General features: G+C 39.6%; 3 protein-coding genes across 3 annotated transcripts in view; 2 read left to right on the top strand and 1 right to left on the bottom strand.

The window, feature by feature from the left end:
* The window catches only part of LOC144659350 (ATP-dependent translocase ABCB1-like), a 19,667-nt gene extending 6,898 nt beyond the window's left edge, over nucleotides 1-12,769 (top strand). The window contains exons 7-28 of the mRNA XM_078519763.1: nucleotides 739-852; nucleotides 1,022-1,129; nucleotides 1,531-1,656; nucleotides 2,027-2,230; nucleotides 2,676-2,846; nucleotides 3,147-3,308; nucleotides 3,759-3,804; nucleotides 3,898-4,034; nucleotides 4,725-4,865; nucleotides 5,276-5,374; nucleotides 5,676-5,753; nucleotides 5,854-6,838; nucleotides 6,992-7,182; nucleotides 7,679-7,756; nucleotides 8,332-8,520; nucleotides 9,148-9,248; nucleotides 9,673-9,813; nucleotides 10,341-10,482; nucleotides 11,053-11,250; nucleotides 11,438-11,644; nucleotides 11,978-12,109; nucleotides 12,566-12,769. Coding sequence (XP_078375889.1) covers nucleotides 739-852; nucleotides 1,022-1,129; nucleotides 1,531-1,656; nucleotides 2,027-2,230; nucleotides 2,676-2,846; nucleotides 3,147-3,308; nucleotides 3,759-3,804; nucleotides 3,898-4,034; nucleotides 4,725-4,865; nucleotides 5,276-5,374; nucleotides 5,676-5,753; nucleotides 5,854-6,838; nucleotides 6,992-7,182; nucleotides 7,679-7,756; nucleotides 8,332-8,520; nucleotides 9,148-9,248; nucleotides 9,673-9,813; nucleotides 10,341-10,482; nucleotides 11,053-11,250; nucleotides 11,438-11,644; nucleotides 11,978-12,109; nucleotides 12,566-12,769 — 3,954 coding nt within the window. The remainder of the gene's footprint in view (nucleotides 1-738; nucleotides 853-1,021; nucleotides 1,130-1,530; nucleotides 1,657-2,026; nucleotides 2,231-2,675; nucleotides 2,847-3,146; nucleotides 3,309-3,758; nucleotides 3,805-3,897; nucleotides 4,035-4,724; nucleotides 4,866-5,275; nucleotides 5,375-5,675; nucleotides 5,754-5,853; nucleotides 6,839-6,991; nucleotides 7,183-7,678; nucleotides 7,757-8,331; nucleotides 8,521-9,147; nucleotides 9,249-9,672; nucleotides 9,814-10,340; nucleotides 10,483-11,052; nucleotides 11,251-11,437; nucleotides 11,645-11,977; nucleotides 12,110-12,565) is intronic.
* A 609-nt stretch (nucleotides 12,770-13,378) lies between these two features.
* Nucleotides 13,379-17,556, bottom strand: LOC144661170 (protein canopy 4-like). The gene is made up of 6 exons (XM_078521874.1): nucleotides 17,223-17,556; nucleotides 16,578-16,674; nucleotides 16,022-16,116; nucleotides 15,461-15,588; nucleotides 14,141-14,258; nucleotides 13,379-13,587 (listed from the first exon to the last, which is right to left on the bottom strand). The coding sequence occupies exons 1-6, from the start codon at nucleotides 17,554-17,556 to the stop codon at nucleotides 13,478-13,480; spliced, it is 882 nt and encodes a 293-aa protein (XP_078378000.1). The 3' UTR covers nucleotides 13,379-13,477.
* Nucleotides 17,557-18,681: 1,125 nt separating this feature from the next.
* LOC144659349 (uncharacterized) lies at nucleotides 18,682-19,749 on the top strand. The gene is made up of 2 exons (XM_078519762.1): nucleotides 18,682-18,969; nucleotides 19,619-19,749. Exons 1-2 carry the CDS (start codon nucleotides 18,792-18,794, stop codon nucleotides 19,747-19,749), a joined length of 309 nt encoding a protein of 102 aa, XP_078375888.1. The 5' UTR covers nucleotides 18,682-18,791.
* The last annotated feature ends 251 nt before the right edge of the window (nucleotides 19,750-20,000 follow it).

Raw genomic sequence — 20,000 nt, 5'->3', positions numbered from 1 at the left:
TTTTCTTTCGTTCGTTCGTTCGTTCTTTCGTTCTTTCGTTCGTTCTTTCTTTCGTTCGTTCGTTCTTTCGTTCTTTCGTTCGTTCGTTCGTTCGTTCGTTCGTTCTTTCGTTCTTTCGTTCTTTCGTTCGTTCTTCCTTTCGTTCATTCGTTCGTTCGTTCGTTCGTTGGTTCGTTGGTTCGTTCTTTCGTCCTTTCATTCTTTCGTTCGTTCGTTTGTTCGTTCGTTCGTTCGTTCGTTCGTTCGTTCGTTCGTTCGTTCGTTCCTTTGCTCGTGCTTTCGTTCGTTCGTTCGTTCGTTCGTTCTTTCGTTCGTTCGTTCGTTCGTTTGTTCGTTCGTTCGTTTGTTCGTTCTTTCGTTCTTTCGTTCTTTCGTTCTTTCGTTCTTTCGTTCGTTCGTTCGTTCGTTCGTTCGTTCGTTCGTTCGTTCGTTCGTTCGTTTGTTCGTTCGTTCGTTCGTTCATCCGTTCGTTCGTTCGTTCGTTCGTTCGTTCCTTTGCTCGTTCTTTCGTTCGTCCGTCTGTTCCTCCGTTTGTTGGTTGGTTAAAATAATTTTAATTTCATTGATAAAGTTAACGCCACGTAAAAATGTTTCCGCTTCATGTAATGCGCTCTTTTGTCTCCCTCGTTACATTGCAAATTTATTTTCGAGACGCAGCCAGTGGCTGATTGCAAAAATGCGAGATCCTGAAGTGTATTGATGCATTGACTGATATTGTATCCATTTTATCCATTAAAGATATTTATGGCGATCATTTCTGGTGTGATGCAAATGGCAGGAACTGGAGAGCAAATGGACGATGTCGGTGATGCCAGAACAGCACTTTCATCTCTGTTTGGAGTCTCAGAGTCGGTAAAACTTTAATTGGAATCCTTCATCCATTTAAGCATAGTAATCTACTTCTCAAACGCCTTTTGAAGTGTCACGTAATATCCCTAAACGGTGCGTGACTACCCAAATAACAGCTACGAAAGAGCCAAAGATGTAACAGAGGTAACATATTGATACATTTTTCTCGTAGGGTGATGACGATCCATTTGACCAGGCTGCTAGCCAGCTAGACACAGTATTCGGTAAACTGGATGTTTTCAATGTCTACTTCCATTATCCCTCCCGACCCGAGTATCAGGTATGATAAGTTTCCTTTTTCTAGACAGGCACGCAATACGTGCATAGTGGTAGCTTTAAAAGCCATTAAACAGGAGTCCATTATTTTAATGAGCTCCTGCATTAGGTCAATTGTTCACGGAATACTCTGAGAACAAGACAATGGTTCAGCAAATTCACTGCACTTCTTAGTTTGGAACACGTGCGATCCCTTGCTTATCAGTAGTAGAGATACACACAGGTGCTATTCAGATCATTTTTGTACTAGATTTTCTTACATGTCCGTGGTCAAAAAAACAGTGTAAATTTTTGCAGCGAATGGAGGATAACGTTTATCCAGGATTTACCCAAAACGTTGTATCGAAAATAATACGTAATTACTATTTGACAAAAAGTATTTGTTTTATGTCTTCCATCCCTCAGATCTTGAAGTCGATTAATTTTACAGTAGAAGAAGGCCAGACGGTAGCTCTGTTGGGAGACAAGGGTAGTGGAAAAAGTGCGCTAATAAAATTACTGCAGAGAATTTACGATCCACAAACTGGGAAGGTAAGTCAGACTAAAAAAAATTATAGTGTAGCATCAGCAGTCTTCTGCACGCATTGCGGCCTACAATACCCAACAGCTTCTTTGCACGCACTGCGTGCCTATCATACTGAATTTCAAAAATGTTCTCGTCTTTTCTCCCTTTCTACTTCTTCATATGTGGTGGCTTTGTGCATCCTTTGCAAACTCTTTCTTTTATTGGTACTTCTAACTTAAATTGTCATTATTTGTAAAGGTCTTGCAAGGAAGAAAGGCAATGGCTTTCGAAATATTGACAATGACATTATATTCCTTAACTATTAAATCAGGCTTCCTTTTTTCCTATTAATTGCAACTTTATTATTTATTTTTTGTTTTCCTTTTTAATACAAAGGTGCGACTCGACGGACAAGACGTACGGTTTCTTGACCGGCGCTGGTTTCGTCGGCAAGTTGGAATTGTTCACAAGAAACCTGACTTTTTTAACACGTCAATAGCAGATAACATTGCATACGGAAAAGATGAAGCTTCTTTGAAAGATATAGTGCGTGCCGCAAAGGCTGCTGGGGCGCATGAATTCATCACGGCGCTACCAAAAGTAAGTCAGATGAAATAAAATACAAACAGCGGTAATAAACATAACACATGGACTACGCATGGTTTGAAGAAAAGGAGAATCTAAAATTTACTTATATGCGAAACCGGCAAGTAAATTTTAGATTCTTTTTCAAACCATGAGTAGTCCATGTTTCCGAAGTTTGTATTTTTTTCTTGTAAAATTGAAATGGCCAAGGAACATGAATGTTTAAAAGTCAGATGATTCATTTTTTTTTAACGAAAATAAACCAGTGGAAAAAGTCATTTTGTGGCTAAATCGTACCTCTACTGGCTGTTACTGCCTATTGAGCTAAAGATTTCAATAGCTTCTTAATTGAACTTTCGTGCAAACCACATATCTTGTGGCTATTTGTTTACAACTTTCATTGAAAAGGAAATAAATTCAGATTTCAAGCTCAAATCCATTTTTCTTTTCCACACTCTAGGGATACGCTACCGTGCTGTATGACGACGGATCACCACTGACATCCTATCAGAAGCATTTGCTGGCACTGGCGCGGGCAATGATCAGAAAGCCCCGGATATTGCTGTGGGAGGAGGACTTGTCAATCATGGATAGCTCTGCTTTCAATGCTCTTACAAATTACCTAGACAAGGTACTTGCGAGAAACGAAGAAGACGAACACGGGATATAGTCGTGCGAAAACTGGGATGACATGCAGCTCGTCCAGTTTGTGCAGCCATTTTTCCCCCGCTCGCTGTTTTGCTTCTCGCTGGTGGAAATAGCAAAAGACCGTACGGTGTAACTGCTAATTAGAATTAAAATACTCACAAACCTTGTTTAAACGTACAAGAAGGTGTTTCCCTTTTTAAAGGTGATAATCGCAAGCTTTTAATAAATATTAGTGCAGAACAGTTTTTAACTCTCGCTGTATTTCAACTATGCAACGTTTCAGGCACGCCGTGGTCGAACAACGGTCATTTCAACAAGTCACGTGTCCGTTGCTCGTATTGCTGACGTCATTATTGTTCTCCACAATGGTGAAATAATTGAGCAAGGGGGTCCCGAAGAACTTATGCTTTCAGGAGGGGCATTCAGATACCTGGCTACGCTACAGGTAAGTTGAACTGGTTTTTATATCTTTTGCGTTTTTTTCTGCCAATGCGTACCCAAAGTGGCATATTTCAATAGGCGCTAATAAAGATCAACTGGAAGGAGCCTTCCAACTGGTTCTCACTTTCCATGCTTCTTCAATCGACCCTCGCGCCATTGTATCAGGTAGAATAATGGAGGGTACCGCCTGGGTAGTGAAAGCAAAGGTTTTCAATTCTTCTTTTTTAATTGCTCACAAAAAAGTTACATGACAACATTTACAAAACTTACAATGCAAGAGAGAACAAAACCTACAGTAAACAAAAAAAACGGTAGCAAAGCGGAAGTTATAAAGGAAAAAAGGTAGGTATTACAAAATTACCAAACTTACAATACAAGCGAGAACAAAACTTACATACAGTAACCTAAAAATAAAAAGAAATAAAAACAATTCTTTGTTTCGTTTTTGTTTCAGTATTTTGAGTCTCAGTCCGTCCACCAAGAAAGGTTACTGAAAACTAGTAAGAGAACTGTTAATAAAGGTTGCTGCAGTTTTTTTATTTTTAAATAAACCAAAAATAAACCTGATACTGAACCCAACTGCGTTATTTCAGTTCCTGTCCCACCAGAGTTGCCGCCGGTCAAAGACGGCATCGAAGAACTGGAGTCTAGTTTAAATCAGACCCAGGAAGAGGCCAAGGAGCAAGTAAAAGGCTTCATATCAAAGGCCCGTCAAATGCTCCAAGACAAGGTGAAGTATATAGTTGCTTTATAGATCAATTAACATGATCCTCTCACATCTGACACGACAAACGACCCATATGACCAGGTTAAGGCCTGCTCATGTGGGCGGTTTTCTTACGGAATATACCTAACAGAAAATCCTGTGGTACTTATGGAAAAGTGGGATTGACTGAACAGGAACACAGTTTAGTAAAGGATAGAGACATGGTGTAGGCAGTATGCGTAGTTTCTTAAAATAAATAAGTAAAAATATACTTTATTGACCATTCCCCGACTGGGGCTTATTATTTTTTTTACTGTGAAATTTGCTGTGAAATATGTGATATTAAACAGTTAAAACTTTTCTTTACTACGCTTATCAGATGAGTTTGCAACGAGGAAAGTTTCGTGCCCAAGTTTTACCGTTAAAACTCTGCTGTTGTCAGCGGCGACAGAGCTTCTTTCCATAGGAAACATCTCGTGCTTTTGACGTTAGTAGTCCCGTTGACGCGAAAGTTGAATCAATGAAAAGTGCGACAGACTGCTGACGTCAAATAGCACGAGATGTTTCCTATGGAAACTATCTCTGTCGCCCTTGCAGAGTTTTAACGGTAAAACGTGGGCGCGAAACTTCCCTCGTTTCATACTTAACTGATAAACATGGTATTTTAAAACGAATTCTATGTTCTATATACTTAAAACATCTTATTAATTCCAGTTAAATGAAGGAAAGTCCGCGTACAAAGTGATATGGATGCAGCTCCAAGACCTACCACTGTTGTTAGCGGGGGCCCTGGGAGCTGCTATCACAGGAATGGTCGCCCCAGGCCTCTCCTTTCTTTTTGGAGAAATACAAAAGGTAATAACTTTTATCATTATTTGGTCTTCTTGACTTTGGTGCAGCGTAGCACTTCACGATTAGGTAGTTTTTTAATAGCTCTTGCCTACTTGTTGCCCAAAAATTAAATGAAAACATTTAGTCTCAAAAGGGTTGTTTATTTATTAATTTAAGTGAGCCTGATCTCAGTAAAGAGCGAAACGAAATGTTTTCTGGTTACAAAAACACAAGTGTGCATGAAGACTCATCATGGCACAATGATGTCGCGAAAATTTTTTTTGGAAGTAATCCTCGCAATTTTTTTTCGCGAGGTTTTGCAGTCTTTCACAAAATTCAATTGTCGCTTAAAAATGATTAGATTTGAGTAAGGTTCTGCGTCATTACTTCCTTATAAAGATAGTTATTATAGTACGATCTGTTTATCTTTATAGTTTATGAACGATCCGCTAAGAGTAGCTCGTGAAGGGCCTTTCTGGTCAAGCATGTTTGTCGTGTTAGGAGTCGTAGTTGGATTCGGTGGCACGATTGAGGTAAGCATTACTTCATCATACAATAGATTTCTTTAAGTGCCGATCAGCCATCTTACAGGTCACAGACGCGCGTTGCAGTCAACATGTGTCTTGTGACTGTACGCCGACTTTTTGGTCACCATACTCTTGAACAAAGAAGACTACTACAGTGTACTTGGCTTTTATACTTAATCGCTTAAAAAGATTAAGTAAACCGCGAGCTCGTTAAAGTTATGTCTTGTTTTTAAATGCGAAAGATGATTTTAGAACACAAAGTTGATATGCAATGTTATGTATTACTGCTCGTTTCCATAACTTTCAGAAATTTATGCTCAGTTTCGCAACCGAGAGGTTGAGGACAAGAATGCAGAAAATGGCCTTTGATACCGCAATAAACAAGGTAAGTGTCAACCATCGCGACGAAATCTTCTTGAGTTTTCCTCACTTTGAAAAGACCTTTTAAGCTTTTAAACTAACACATTATAATGGGCTTCCCTTAGAACTCAGTACCTCAAATTCCTGGAATGGGCGGTGCATCCACCTCATTTCCTGGCGCCGGCGGACAGTTCCCCGGCTTACCCCACCCAACAGGAATGGGCTTGCCTGCAGTTCCTGGTGTGCCCACAGCACAGTTTCCATCCATAGGTGGGGTTCCAACAGGAATGGCAGGGCTACCATCCGGACAGATGCCAGTTTCCGGTCTACCAGGCATTGGGAGTACAACACCGGGTCTGCCATCTGGAATTCCATCTGCCCAAGGCTTGCCAGGAATGACTTCCAGTGGGTTATCAGGACTGGGAGGAATTTCCCCTGGCCTTCAAACGCCAGGCTTACCTTCAGGCGGCTTTCCTACAGGGATACCTACACCGGGGCTAACACCACAAGAATTATCGTCGAGCTTAGGAACTGCGCAAGGTCTTCCTGGGCTTACAACAAGTTCAATCCCATCGGGCATAGCAGGGATAGGAACTGGGCAGCTTCCGTTGCCAGGATTTGCTGCCTCAGGAGGCCCATCTGCTATGGGTCCTTCAACTCTAGGATTACCTTCTATTTTAGTCCCTAGTCCAGGAATCCCAGGGGTATCTCTTCCTGGTCTACCTTCAGGGATATCGTCAGATCCTGGTCTACCACAAATACCCGGTAACATTCCCTCAGGCCCTAGCCCACAAGGTCTGGGACTCGGACAAGGACTTCCTAATCTTCCATCACAACCTAGTCAATCAGGAATAACTGGGGTTGGACTGGGCCATGGTCGGTTACCAATTGGTGCTCAGGATTCATCATTTGGGGGAGGTGGAGGCAGTATACCCCAGATTCCTGGTATGGGAACAGGACTTCCAACCACACTTCCACAAGTCAATGCAGGACAAGCACCAAGCTTATCACAAGTCCCAGGAATGCCAACAAGTTTGTCTTCAGTTGAAGGAATGGCACCTCCTTCCTCAGCGCTCAACGTCCCTGGAACACCTGGCCTTGGAGAAGGAGGTTATGGGGCGACGATTCCTGGCTCCCAAGTTAATCCTGGCATGGTACCACCAGTTTTATCACAGGTCCCAGCCATACCAACAGATATGGCATCAGCCGGAGGAATGGTGCCAGTGTCTACAGCGCTTGGCACACCTGGCCTTGGAGGAGGAGGTTTTCCTGGCTCCCAAGTTAATTCTGGTATGGTACCACAAGGAGGATTATTGCCTGGTTCTACTGCAATGCCAACACAGTACAGTGGTGATACCATTGTGTCTCCATATGCTGGAGCAGTTGATGAAATGGGAGCCCAGCAGATCCAGAGAATGGGGCTTCCTCCAAATATGCCAAACCCAGATCTTTTGGTAAGAGCAGTTCTATGCAAATCAACACTGCAAAGCGCTTACGACATTTTTTTGTTAGTATGACCACCATTCTGTGTACAGGGCTATTCATATTTCCCCTGAGTGAGAAGATCTATGCAAATCGATGATGCAAAGCACTTTTGACATTTTTGTGTTAGTATGACTATCATTCTGTGTACTGGGCTATTCATATTTCATATTTCCCCTGAGTGATTTAAAACATCTTGGTTAACAAAAGAACTCCCCAATTATTCTTGTTCTGCAAAAGGGAATACGAGAATTAAATCTAATATCGTTTTTAAGTAAAAAAGACCCTGGGAAAGAGGTTGCAATTTTTTTGTACTACAAGATTTTGACGAGAACCGTTATTTGTTTCCAGACAGATACCGGTTGGAAAAATAAAATCTTTACTTGGATAGATAAACTGTTTTCGAAGAATTTAAAGGCATAAGAACATTTTTTTTAACTTAGCGTGTACCTTATTATTTTCTTTAAGGTATTGCCAGATCCACAGAAACAGGCGGATCAGCTCATGAGCCAAGTTGAAAAAGATGTAGAAGCTGCTTTGCAAAACGTGAGTTTCTTGAGATTCAAATATCACCCTTCATTTGTTTGGTTTGTGTTAAATTTGGTAGATTGACTGGTTCGGCCTTATATATGGCGTCTTAGATATACGTTATATGGTTTGCAAACTGAAAACGAAACCACAAGATTTTGGCTAAGATAAGAAAGATGTAATTTAATTAAGATGTGCCGTACGCCTGCCTATGTTTGAAAGAATAATATTTTTAACTACCTCATTTTTTATTTTCGTTGATATTTATTTTCGGCACTACATTAAATAATCTCGAAAAAATGCAGTTGCATGTCTGGCCATTTGTAACTCGTTAACGCACAAACAATGAAGAGGCCCTATTAGGATTATCGGGATACGGGCTATTTGGGGAAACAATTAACGGGAAACGGGATATTTAAAACATAGATTCCGGGATATCGAACATCAAAGTTGGGGATACAAACTACAGAAATAAACGGGATAGTTAGGCTAAAAATTGATGGCATACGGGAGACTCATGATCCGAACCCACCCGAATGTGGGCTCAATAAACGAAGACGGAAACGTTGAACTGTTGTTGTACCTACACTCAGTCCATAGGCAAATATCTTGGCACCAAAGTCCAGGAGACCATTTCATCCGTATCCACTCTTGGCATGGCTTTATACAACGGATGGAAAATGACTCTGGTGGTGTTAGCTGGACTGCCAATCATTGGGCTGGCAAATCGTATTCAGCAGAATGAAGCGGATGCCACCGTTGAACCGGAAGGAGTTGAAGCGGTAAGTGGTTTGTTTTTGTGACATCGTTATTTCTAAAAAATGTTATTGTTGTTTATAGTAGTCATGCACTTAGCTTCGAGATAGTTAGTTTTCAGGCATGCCACTGAAACATAGGAAAAGAATGAAAATGAAATGAAAATAAATGAAATTAACATGGTTAAAAATCCCAACTGACAGGAGGTAGACCAGCCGGCTATATACAAAGGGTGGTCAAGGGTTGAATTTGGGACGACCGAGAACAAATCCTGGTAGTGGCAAGGTGGAGGGCTTGAACCCGGGACATCCAGATTATAACAACAGCGCCCTAACCTCTAGCCGACACTGCTTCCGCGAAGCCGTAGCGTTATCTATCGTAGCCGTTACTGGAATCAACACTCGGTTTTGATAAAAGCACATTTATTTTTAAACCATTAAGTGTTGTGATCGAAAATTAAGTGTCTTTAAAGACACTTTTCATTTTGTGTCCGTGTAAAGACAATAAGCATGCGAGGATGCCCAAGAAAACAGATACCTTTATATGGCAAGGGATAGCAAACAACCAATAATATTTTGAATTTTTTAAGCACATGTTGTAGATTATACACCCACCTCACAGTTTTTTATTGAAATTTATTTCATTAATTGCAGCTAATGAAAACCAGCTTTAAGAAAATGGAAACAATTTCAGCTCTTGGAGTGGAAAATAAGTTCGCCAAGAAGTACAAGGATGCCATCTTTGAAAAATATAAGTAATAGTTCCTTTTTGTTTTATTATGATTTTACAAGATCTATCTATAGCATATCTATGGCATAAGAAAATGGCCACCAAATAGAGAGAAATTTAAAAATAACCTAACTTAAAATAGTGAAGGATATTAGTAATAAAGTAAATACAAAAGAAGGAACGGATGGACAAACATTGAAGAAGATTACAACGGATTCTGATATGGGTTTTTCAAAAAACTGTTAGACTCAACAGTTTTCAAAGTTAATCTCGTTTGTTCGTAACTTTTAATTATAATGCCAGGAGACATATTTCCTTGTAACCAAGCTATGTGTTTGTCACTTTGATCTTAATCCAGAGAAGCAATTTGTCGTTTCATAGCGAGTATTTGAAAAAAAAAACGCATACCCTTTAGTGAATCTTACATTATTTTATGGTTTTTCTCACAGACATGCGCTGAAGAAAATCCTTGCCAGTGGTTTAGCCTTTGCTCTTGGACAGGCCACGGTGTTCTTCATTTACGCTGGCGCACTGAGGTTCGGCTGCTACCTTATCAGCATAGGAGATATGGCTGCCATTGAAGTCTTAGGGTAAATAAGAAATGCCTTTTTCAACAATGCAGTTAACCCCAACGCACTCACCGCGAACTAATTCGACACAATTACTTACGAACACCGACGGGCCATAAAAATTTGGTCGTATTAGAGCGGGTTTCGATTGAGTGTCGTAAAACCAAAACCAAAGTAATCACTCTAACCAATCACAAAGGACAGCAAACAAACCAGTGAACCAATCAAAACTCAAAGCAATACTTGCAGCTGGCACGAAGCGCGAGACAACGTGTTTGAGCGAGTCACGATTGGTTTTGGTTTAACTTTTGATTGGCTGAATTGCAAAACCAAGGCAAACGTGAATTACTTTCGACAATCAAGTAAAAACGGCTCTTAAAGGAGAGGTTCGAATTGTGAACCAAGCATTATCCAGCTTCAAATGATGCAGCTATAATTTGATTTGATTTCCGTCGACTCCTATTTGCAGTAGAGTTTCAGTGGTTGTTAACGTATCCCGTTTTATTTATTTTGAAGACTAACTTGTAAAACTCATGTCCTGTTTTCAGAGTGTTAATGACGGTTTTGTTCGGTTCTTACGCTACGGCCAGTTCACGAGCTCCACCGCACGCGCATGAAGACGCGGAAGAATCAGTGAACAGATTGTTTGAGGACGAGGCAACAAACGTGGATCACGTGGGTGATAAATTGGTAAGCGTTACTCTCCTTCAATCTCGAGCTCAGGTCTTCCAACAACAAGAGACAACTGGAATTGTCTTCATCAGGAAAGAAGTTTAAAGTTCGGAGCTATCTCTAGCCAACTTATATCGTATCTAGCTTCTTTTGAAGTCCTCTGTGACATGCAGTAGTAAACGCGCAATTTGACCTGAAAACGAAAAAGTAATTTAGTGAAACAAATGACTCATAGGTACATTACTCTAAAGGGAGGCGCGGTGGCTGAATAGTTATCGCGCTGGACTCTGAGTCGAGTGGTCCAAGTTCAAGCCCTGGCCGGGTTCATCGTGTTGTGTTCTTGGGCAAGACACTTTACTTTCACAGTGCCTTACTACAGCAAGGTGTGTAAACGGGTGCCGGCGAATTTACTACTGGGGTAACTCTGCGATGGACTAGCATCCCATCCAAGGGGGATTAGAAATACTCCTAGTCACTAAGTGCTACTGAAACCGGGATAAGCTCCGGCGGTATGGGCCACTTAGCTTCACGGTGACGGAGACTACAACATCAATTAAAATTCACTTGTTTGTGATTTATTTCTCAAAGGACAAGGTCGAAGGTAGCTTGGAATTTAAACATGTGGAGCTGCCAGACCCTCTCAACAATGGAGCTTCTTTACTGTGCCAGCTAAAAGTTAAAGTCAGCTGTGGACAAACTCTGGCTATTGTACCGTTGGACAATGAAAAAATAAACCCATTTGAACTTCTGTTAGAGCGTTTCTTTGATCCAGTCAAGGGTACTTTGGTAAGAAATCTAGTTTTATGTTATTTTATTTTAGTCCTTCCGCTCGTGGAATAATTGTTAGATACCTTAGTTGATGATTTTCCTTGTTCTCGTCACCTGTCTGCTTAACAATGTATTGATATATTGTAAGGAGACATTTTCAACTATGCTAGCACTTGAACGCACATAACATAACGTCACATTTCAGCTCTTAGATGGCGTGGACATACGCAGTCTGGATCTTTCTTGGCTTCGATCCCATCATGCAGTGGTGTCCCATCGCTCGTTTCTTCCCTATTGCAGTATCGCTGAGAATATCGCTTATGGAGACAACAGTAGAGAAGTGACAAGGCGGGAGATTGAAGACGCCGCTTACTCGGCATACGCACATGAATTTATCACGAATCTACCAAAGGTGAGAAACTTACAAAATAGCACTCTCTTTTCTCCGCAGAGGTTCTCCATGAAGCTTTCATTATGAAAATCCGCTGAGCAAGGTGAGTGCAGGCACAAAAGAAAAAGGTCCATAGCCGTTTTATTGCGCCTGTACTCACTTAGTTCAGCGGACTACGAGCTCCCTAACCCTTCCTCTGCGGAGTAGAGAGGCACTTGCTACAGTACAAAAGAACCCGTTTCTGTTCAATATTTCCTAAGTGCATTTGTCTTGCAACGCTTTAAGTCGAGGTAAGTTTTTTGAAGCCTTAACATACACGATTTCAGAGTAACTGTGTATTTATGAATGTTTTAGGGTTATGATACGGTCCCCGATGAAGATCAAATTCACCTTACTGAGAGTCAGAAAACGAGGATTGCTATAGCACGAGCGATTATACGCGGGCCTCCAATCATTGTGCTTGATGAGCTGGAGGAGGAAGATCAGGTGGGTAGGTCTGTCCGTCCGTCCGTCAGACAGTGAGTCAGTAAGTCAGTGTGTCAGTGAGTCAGTGAGTCAGTGAGTCAGTGTGTCAGTGAGTCAGTGTGTCAGTGAGTCAGTGAGTCAGTCAGTCAGTGAGTCAGTGTGTCAGTGAGTCAGTGAGTTAGTGAGTCAGTGCGTCAGTGAGTCAGTGAGTCAGTGAGTCAGTGAGTCAGTGAGTCAGTGAGTCAGTGAGTCAGTGAGTCAGTGAGTCAGTGAGTCAGTGAGTCAGTGAGTCAGTCAGTCAGTCAGCCAGTCAGCCAGCTAGCCGTCTGTCCGTCAGCCCGTCAGCCCGTCAGTCAGTCAGTCAGTCAGTCAGTCAGTCAGTCAGTCAGTCAGTCAGTCAGTCAGTCAGTCAGTCAGTCAGTCAGTCAGTCAGTTTAATTTAATATACTTTGTAAAGTGAGCTTTTTGTGTCCACAGGCTGTAAATGATGCCACACACATCCTCACCGGGAACAGAACTTGTCTTATATTCACACGACGTCGACAAACAATTGAAGCCGCAGACCAAATAGTTCTTATGTATCGCGGGCACGTCGTTGAACAGGGGACCCTTGATGAACTACGGGAACAAAGACGCTTGTATTATTTGTTAACAAACTTAGAAGCTGTAGAGGAACTTTAGCTTGATTTTATGTATTTCTAAAGCCTTTTTTGGCAAAAAGTTTGTTATATTTTACTTATTTTGCTTTTTATACGTTTTGTTAATATGTTTTCTTTTTTTGTTTGTTGTTTACTATTTGAACTTCTAAAATGTTTTGAATCGCGCGCTGGAAGAAATCTGGGGAGAGTGTATATTCAACTTGACTATATTCAGTTGCATTTAGTAGTATTTGCTCCGATTTTGTTACATGCAACTAGTCTACGACTAGTTGCATGTAACCCTTTGACCATGAGTGGTCACAAAGTGCGAGGCAGAAAGGCGTGTGATCCGTTCCGGTTAGCCTATATAGCAGTTCGGTTAGCCTAAATGGCACTCCGGTTAGCCTGCAGTTAGCTTTGGTAGCTTGCGGTAAGCCTTTTTTGAGTAGGGATTTCTGCCTCGCCTCGCACGCACCTCTCTGCCTCGGACATTTGTAAGACTCTATGGCAATCGTACCATCAGATGAGATGATGTTATAATTATATTCAATGAAAGTTGTATTCGATTTTTGCATGACGCTAAAAACACGCGGTACAAAACTCAGGTGTGACAAAGTCGTTTCGTCTGTTGATAAATCGGACCTTTAGTTGACCCCCCACTCCCCCTTCCAAAAAGAGGCTGTTTTTCAAATCAGTATTTATGTTCATATTTTCCTAGAAGTTTCTATCTTGTTGCATTATTCTAACTAAATTAAAGTTCTTCGTGAGAGACACTGCTTGTGGCGTTATCTTGTTCCTTTTGTTTCATTTCTCTTAATGATGGAACCCAGTTTTTTCTTGGCATCTCAACTTTAAGACAGTCTGTAAAAGAAAAAGAGAGTGATGTTATAAAGATAATCAATTCTTTACTAGACCATTATCACTGGTTGTTAGAATTCAACAATAATTTTTGAATTCAATGATCGGTCAAAATAGGTCACGTAATACGCCTCTATTGGTCAATTATCACGCGTCAATCCTATGGTAGTTCATACAATGTCGAAAGCCGATTAACACCAACCCAGGATTAAAAGGTGATCGAGGGTTCAATTTCTCTTCTATAAAAGTTTTTTTATTGCTTATGTTTTGCGAAGATTAAGATCAGTAGGAGACAAAACGGCTTCAAAACAGAAAACCGCACTGAAAAGTCAAAGAACTTAAATCAAGCTTCACGCTAGTAAATCCTTTAAAAGCTTAATCGTGCTTTGAACAACCCGACCCAGAGTGATAAGGCTTTAAACAGGCGTGATGAACCTTTCTTGAACACAAAAGTTTTGCTGAGAAGTGACAGCAGAAAAAATTCGGAGGATAGAGATGATGATAGTAAACCATTATTTTAACTGATTGAAAGTAGCAAGAAAAAATACGCAGATACCTTGATTGTCTTCAAGTAATACTCTCTTAGCGCAAAGCCACTTGGTCAGGTCACGTGACTGCGCTTTCATGAACCAATGAATGAGAAGTTGTTGTGTCTCAACCAACATGTCATGACACTAAAACGGCAACGAAATGGAACGTCAGTAATTTTAAATACATTTTTATGCAACATTATTTAGGAGTCAACATTGAGAGAGGTCAGAAAAGTAAAATTCTGTAACCGTGGCAACTCCTTTGTCAAGAAGAGAAAAATACAGTCGAACCTCTCCTTACGGACACCTCTTTATTACGGACAACTTCCGATGTGCCGACAAAATTCTTTATTTTCTTTTAAAAAAACTTCTATAATATGGACCCTCTCTAATACAGACAATGGACACTAAATCTCGGCTCCAGGATGCAAATTCAAATAAGCTTAACCTTTTTTAATAGACTGCAAAACAGCCTATTTTCTCTAGTCGTTGAAGAAAGCGCTTATCGCAGAAGCGAAGCGCCGATCGTCTTGCGTGTCTCGCACGCCCGCAGAGCTTGCGAGGCCGCCAGTCTCACTCACAGTTTTGACATTGACTCCAGACCTCTCGCTCTCGTTCGAAGACCGAGCGGGTTTCCAAAAGATGCGTCTGTTTTGCAATCTACCTTTTTGTTTTGGACACTCCAGTGATCAGGTGATGATTTTCTGCTTGCGTTTACAAAAACAACAACGTTTTATTCACCTAAGACGTTTTCAGAATTGCACCTTATATTACTTTTTTACATGCATCATTCTGTTGTAGATCATTTTGTTTGCAAACTCTGATTCGTACACAGTACATGGTTCAGAAGTTGAGTTGTACGCTGGATATTAATCAATTTAGATGCAGTTAAAATACGAGTGTGGGCCTCTTTTTAGCTACTAAGCCTTTCCAACCGTCTGAGGAGTCATAAAAGTGACGTCATCATGGTGACCTCTATAGTAAGGACATCTCTCTTAGAGCGGTTTTCACTTTGAGTGTCGAAAGTAATTTGCGTTTGCTTTGGTTTTGCATCACTACGCTTAGTGATTGTTTTAAAAATCTCGCGCCACTTTCTCAGCAAATCAGAAGTACAGTCGAACCCCTATTAAGTGGCAGTTTCTCTTAAAGCGGTCCATCGCATTTCGGGTTCGGAAAAAAGTTTTCCCTCAAACTTTGCCCAGTGAACTATCTTAGGTTGTAAGTAAATGCAACGACTTTATTTTTTGGAAATACGTTAAAATATATTTTTTAGAGCTCTCAACAGTGAAGGCTGCAAAAGGTCTTTAACTAGACGGGAATTGATTGTTGGTAGTCTTTTTTTGTACCTGTTTTTTGAGTCGTCTTATTTCACCAGTTCCATCGTCAATTTCTTCCTCTGGTGTCATGAAAACCCACTTTTTAATGCGAGAATCTTTCGTGGCTTCCTCAATACGTCTACGATAAAGGCTTTTCGCTGCAATGAAAAAACAACAAAGTATTTTATCAACCTTCTCGAACTCATTAGTAATTAATCAAGTTAAAAGAAAGAATATCATAACTGTGAAAGATGATTGAATACCCGGTTTAAATTAGTATAGACTTTTACGATTTTATTTCTCCGTTTACTCCGTAGTTTTTTATTTCGATTGAGAAGATATATAAAACACTCGAGACAGTGCTTCATCGGCTATCCAAACACCTTGGATTTCGTCAAAAATACTCCACTGCGCGTCGTATTTTCAACTCTCTTCTCGCTGTTTGGATATCCCGATGGGACACTGTCTCTCGTGTTTGATATATTACTTCAAATTTGACGACATTTTATCCCCGTGAATTTTATTCTGGGTCCTTTAGGGAACTACGCGTACGGAGTCCCCTCGTGGAGTCCCCCAGGGAACTATACGTACCTCCTCGCTTGTATCTAAAAGGAATCTTTGATCTGATGTTGTATTTTTTCATGGCGTCGCACAGGTTCTCTGTCACCCTCAGTATAACTATCTCCCTATAAAAGCAGAAGGAATAAGAAATAATGAAACACTTAAATCAATTTCATTAATCAATCAATTTATTAATGTCATGCGCGGGATGAGGTTGCTCTCTAAATCCGAGCCAGAGGCTCATGTTAAAGCGCATGACACTCAGGAATTAAGTTGAAAAATAAAAACAATCTTTATTTAAAAACAGAAACATCATCTGTATATATACATCTTATTAAAAAAGCGCGAGGCCTGCATTGAGAGAATATCGGATCGAGGTCTTGCATTTTGACACTACAGTCCGAGCGCAGCGAGGTCCGTACGTACAGAAAAGACTGAGGGCTGATATTATTCCGAGTAAACTTGATAAACAACATATAATTAAAGCTGATGTTCCGAGGTTTACCGGGGATACGACAAAGGCCAAAGAAAGGGCGATTAAATAAAATATTAGTTGCAAAACCTTTCTTTGCAAACATTGACTTACTCTTTGTAATAAATCGGGCTTTTGTTTTCCCGTGGTTTCCTTATCCTTGCAATAGTCGCCAGTTTGTTTTCAACTTCTGCTGCCAGGAGCCTGCAAACTAGAATATTATTTTGCAGTAAAAATCAATGTTATTCAGTTATTGGCAAAGCCTAAACGCAGTTTTGATTAATCCGGGGCTATTCTTAAAAGCTTTGGAACGGACTGCCATCTAAACTACGGGAAAAAAGGGAATCAATGGCTTTTACTCCTCAACGGGTATCCACTCGGCAATCATTTTTAACTAATGCTTCAACTGTGTTTAAATTAAGTTTTGCCAATGTCAATGTCAATGTTTTGTAGCAGGTAAAAATTCATGTGCAGCTCCAATAAACAACCAAAGATTAATGTTAACATAAGTTGTATTTGTGTCAAAAGATCATATGTAAATTATCTTGGCTACACAGTACACTTTTTTTAAATGTATTGAAGCAATGATTTTATTGTTATTACAATAATTGTAATTAAGCAGCCAAATTGTTGTGTTTTATTCCACATCACGGCTATTACTGTTAGAGTTACGTTCGTCTTTGGTAATTATGATCGAAGATACGCTGCATTCCCTCGTCCCCCTTTCCAAACGGAAAAAATATCAGAGTTTTTACTTACCATGACATTTTGTTGGAAGATGCTTTGTGGATTCTAAATCTCCATCGTCATCATCATCACTAATATCGTCATCATCATTGTCATCGTCATCATTTTCATCATCGTCTTCATCTTGATCGTCATCAATAGTATTATTATCTCCTTCCGAGTCTGTTTCTCGCTGTCCGTCCTTTTTACCTTTCTTGTTCACATCGTTCACTTCAGGTTTAATCGAGTCTTTTCTCACTTTTATTCCGTCCATGATTTCAAACTCATCGTCTAATACTTCCGCGCATAAAACGTTCCACAATATTAACAGAATAAAAACGATGCCAAATCTTGACAGTACACGCATTGTAAGATAAAAACCTTTAGTCTTCACTAACTTCTTCAACAATGATGAAATCTACCGCGACTTTAACTCCCGGCTGTGCGACTTTAGTACTTGTTAAACGTTATGTCTAAAACGTGATTCACTACTAAAACCAACACTGTATATTAAAAAAAGAAAATTTGATTGCTCGTTATTTCTCGTGGCATAGCGCCATTGAATAACGTTGCTCAAATGTAATTATTGCTAATGTATGCAACGACACGCTTGTCCTGTGTACACGTGGGTGAATCACAAGTTCGCCACAGTACGCTTTGTTTAATTTTCAAAGGGATCGAATCTCTTTTTGTTAAACGACGAACAAGCTTTTCGTATTAAGAACACTTCGTATAAATTTGCTTAAAAAAGGAAAAATAAACTACTCTCGTTAAAACAAAATAACCCTGTTACATTTTCGCATCCGTAAAAACGTTCACGTTACCCGATCTATTGTTCGTTTGAGTTACATGACGTGTTTTTTCACTTGGCTGCGATACGTCAGCTGAATAAACACAAAGAGCTGACTCTCTCACGAGAAAAGATATGAACACCGTTCCTGAACGGTGTTGCAAAAAATATCTCAATAATTCAATTTGTGTATTTCTTTTGATACTGGATGCGAAGATAGGATTAATTCACAGAACTAAGCTTAAATCGGCACAAAAAAAGTTTTTTATTTCCCTCCGAAGCTGTGCCGTCCAATTTCTTTGAATGTTATTTCTTCTCTTTCCGATCTATTTAAAATTTGATCTAATTTTTCCGACTTCGCTTTCTAAGTTAAAGGCAGTTTTTAAAATAACTAAGAGTATTTTAGCGTGAAATGAAGTTCTCTGCAAGTTATTTCAATTTTCCTTTCGGTATAGATAAGTTTTGTTCACAGGTGTTTTTGTGATTAAAAAGTTACCGAAACCGCGTCGAACTCAAATGCGTTCTATTTAGAATTGTTAACATAGAGTCAGCTAAACTAAACATCTCATTATCACATGAATATTACAAAGCATAATTTACTGTTTGTTTAGCTGTTGCGTTAATCTGAAACCTCGACTTGAACAGCCAATTGATGAATCACAGATATTACCATTGCTTAACTGAGAAAATCGAAAAAAAAAAGAAGGAATACCATCATTATATTTTTATAATAATTTACGAGATTCACAGCGGTAGTAAAGAGAGGAAAAATTCGCTATCTTACAGAACTCATATTTTATTTATATTACACCATGCAGTTAACAACGACATTATTAGGTTTTTCTAGTTTTTATTTGGTAGTAATAATGCCACTGGTAACATGCGAAGAGAGGATAAAAGTTAAACCTGATCCAGAGAAAGAAAAAAAGATAAATCCGTACATTACCAAGTTTCACGACACTGCCAACTTGAGACCTACAAAATGCCAGGGTAAGTTTGAAAAAAATAATGATTTTTACGCTAGCGTTAAAATAGCATAGAGTAGAAATTAACTTGACCAAAATTTCTAAATAAGTTCATCGATTAATATTGAAATTTTCCTTGTGAACAATTTAAATTAAATTTATCATAATAGTTTTTCTTTTATTTTCTATTTTGAGGCATAGTTTTAGCTTGGAAAGCGTAAACGTCTTCTTGCTGAAGAAAAACCGAAAAGTCAAAATGTCGATTATTTAATTTAATATTTTGTATATTTGTATCTTAGACAAAAACTGCAAGCGCTTCATGGGTACTAAACCGTAGAGCGGTTTCGCTCTTTCCGGAAGAAGCCTTTACAACTATGCTGTCATAGAATAAGTATTTTGTGAACTCCTTTTTTTAAAAGATTCAGATAAGCGATTTCCAAGAAAAATTATGCTCATGCTTGCGTTGCGTCGATCGTACAGTTCACCAGGAAAAATAAAATATAGCAGCTTTAATTATCGATAATCTAGTTGAAATAAATACTAACATTGAGCTAGCATCTTATTAAAAAAGGAAAATTTAATAAAGGTACATTAGGTCAAGGAAACGCGCGATGTAAAAATTCAGCTCAGAGTTAATGAATGAATGTATTTTTTATAAAATAATTGCTTTTTAGTGTGTCGCCTTCTGGTAACAGAGTTTCTAGAACAGATGAAGAAAACAGATCGCAGGGAAGATGTACCGCGGGGATATTCACTTGAAGATCTGGAGAATCCCGACAAGAGCATCCATTATGAAAAATCGTAAGTTTCTGTTTCACATCGCTCATTTGATAATAACATGCTGTAACCGCCGCATAGTTAGCTCAGTTGGTAGAGCGCCGGACTGCTGTGCAGGAGGTCGTGGGTTCGAACCCCAGACCGGACCAACACTGCCTTTGTTATTACATCTGCAAATGGTTAGACATTCTAGTCTTCTCGGAAAAGGACGATAAACCGTAGGTCCCGTCTCCTGTATATTACTATTTAAATGTAATTTAAATAGTAATGTAAATAGTG

Source organism: Oculina patagonica, chromosome 7 (genome assembly GCF_052425735.1).
Source record: "Oculina patagonica isolate OP01 chromosome 7, crgOcupat, whole genome shotgun sequence".
NCBI classification, from domain to species: domain Eukaryota; kingdom Metazoa; phylum Cnidaria; class Anthozoa; order Scleractinia; family Oculinidae; genus Oculina; species Oculina patagonica.
This window is presented reverse-complemented; position numbering and strand designations above follow the sequence as displayed.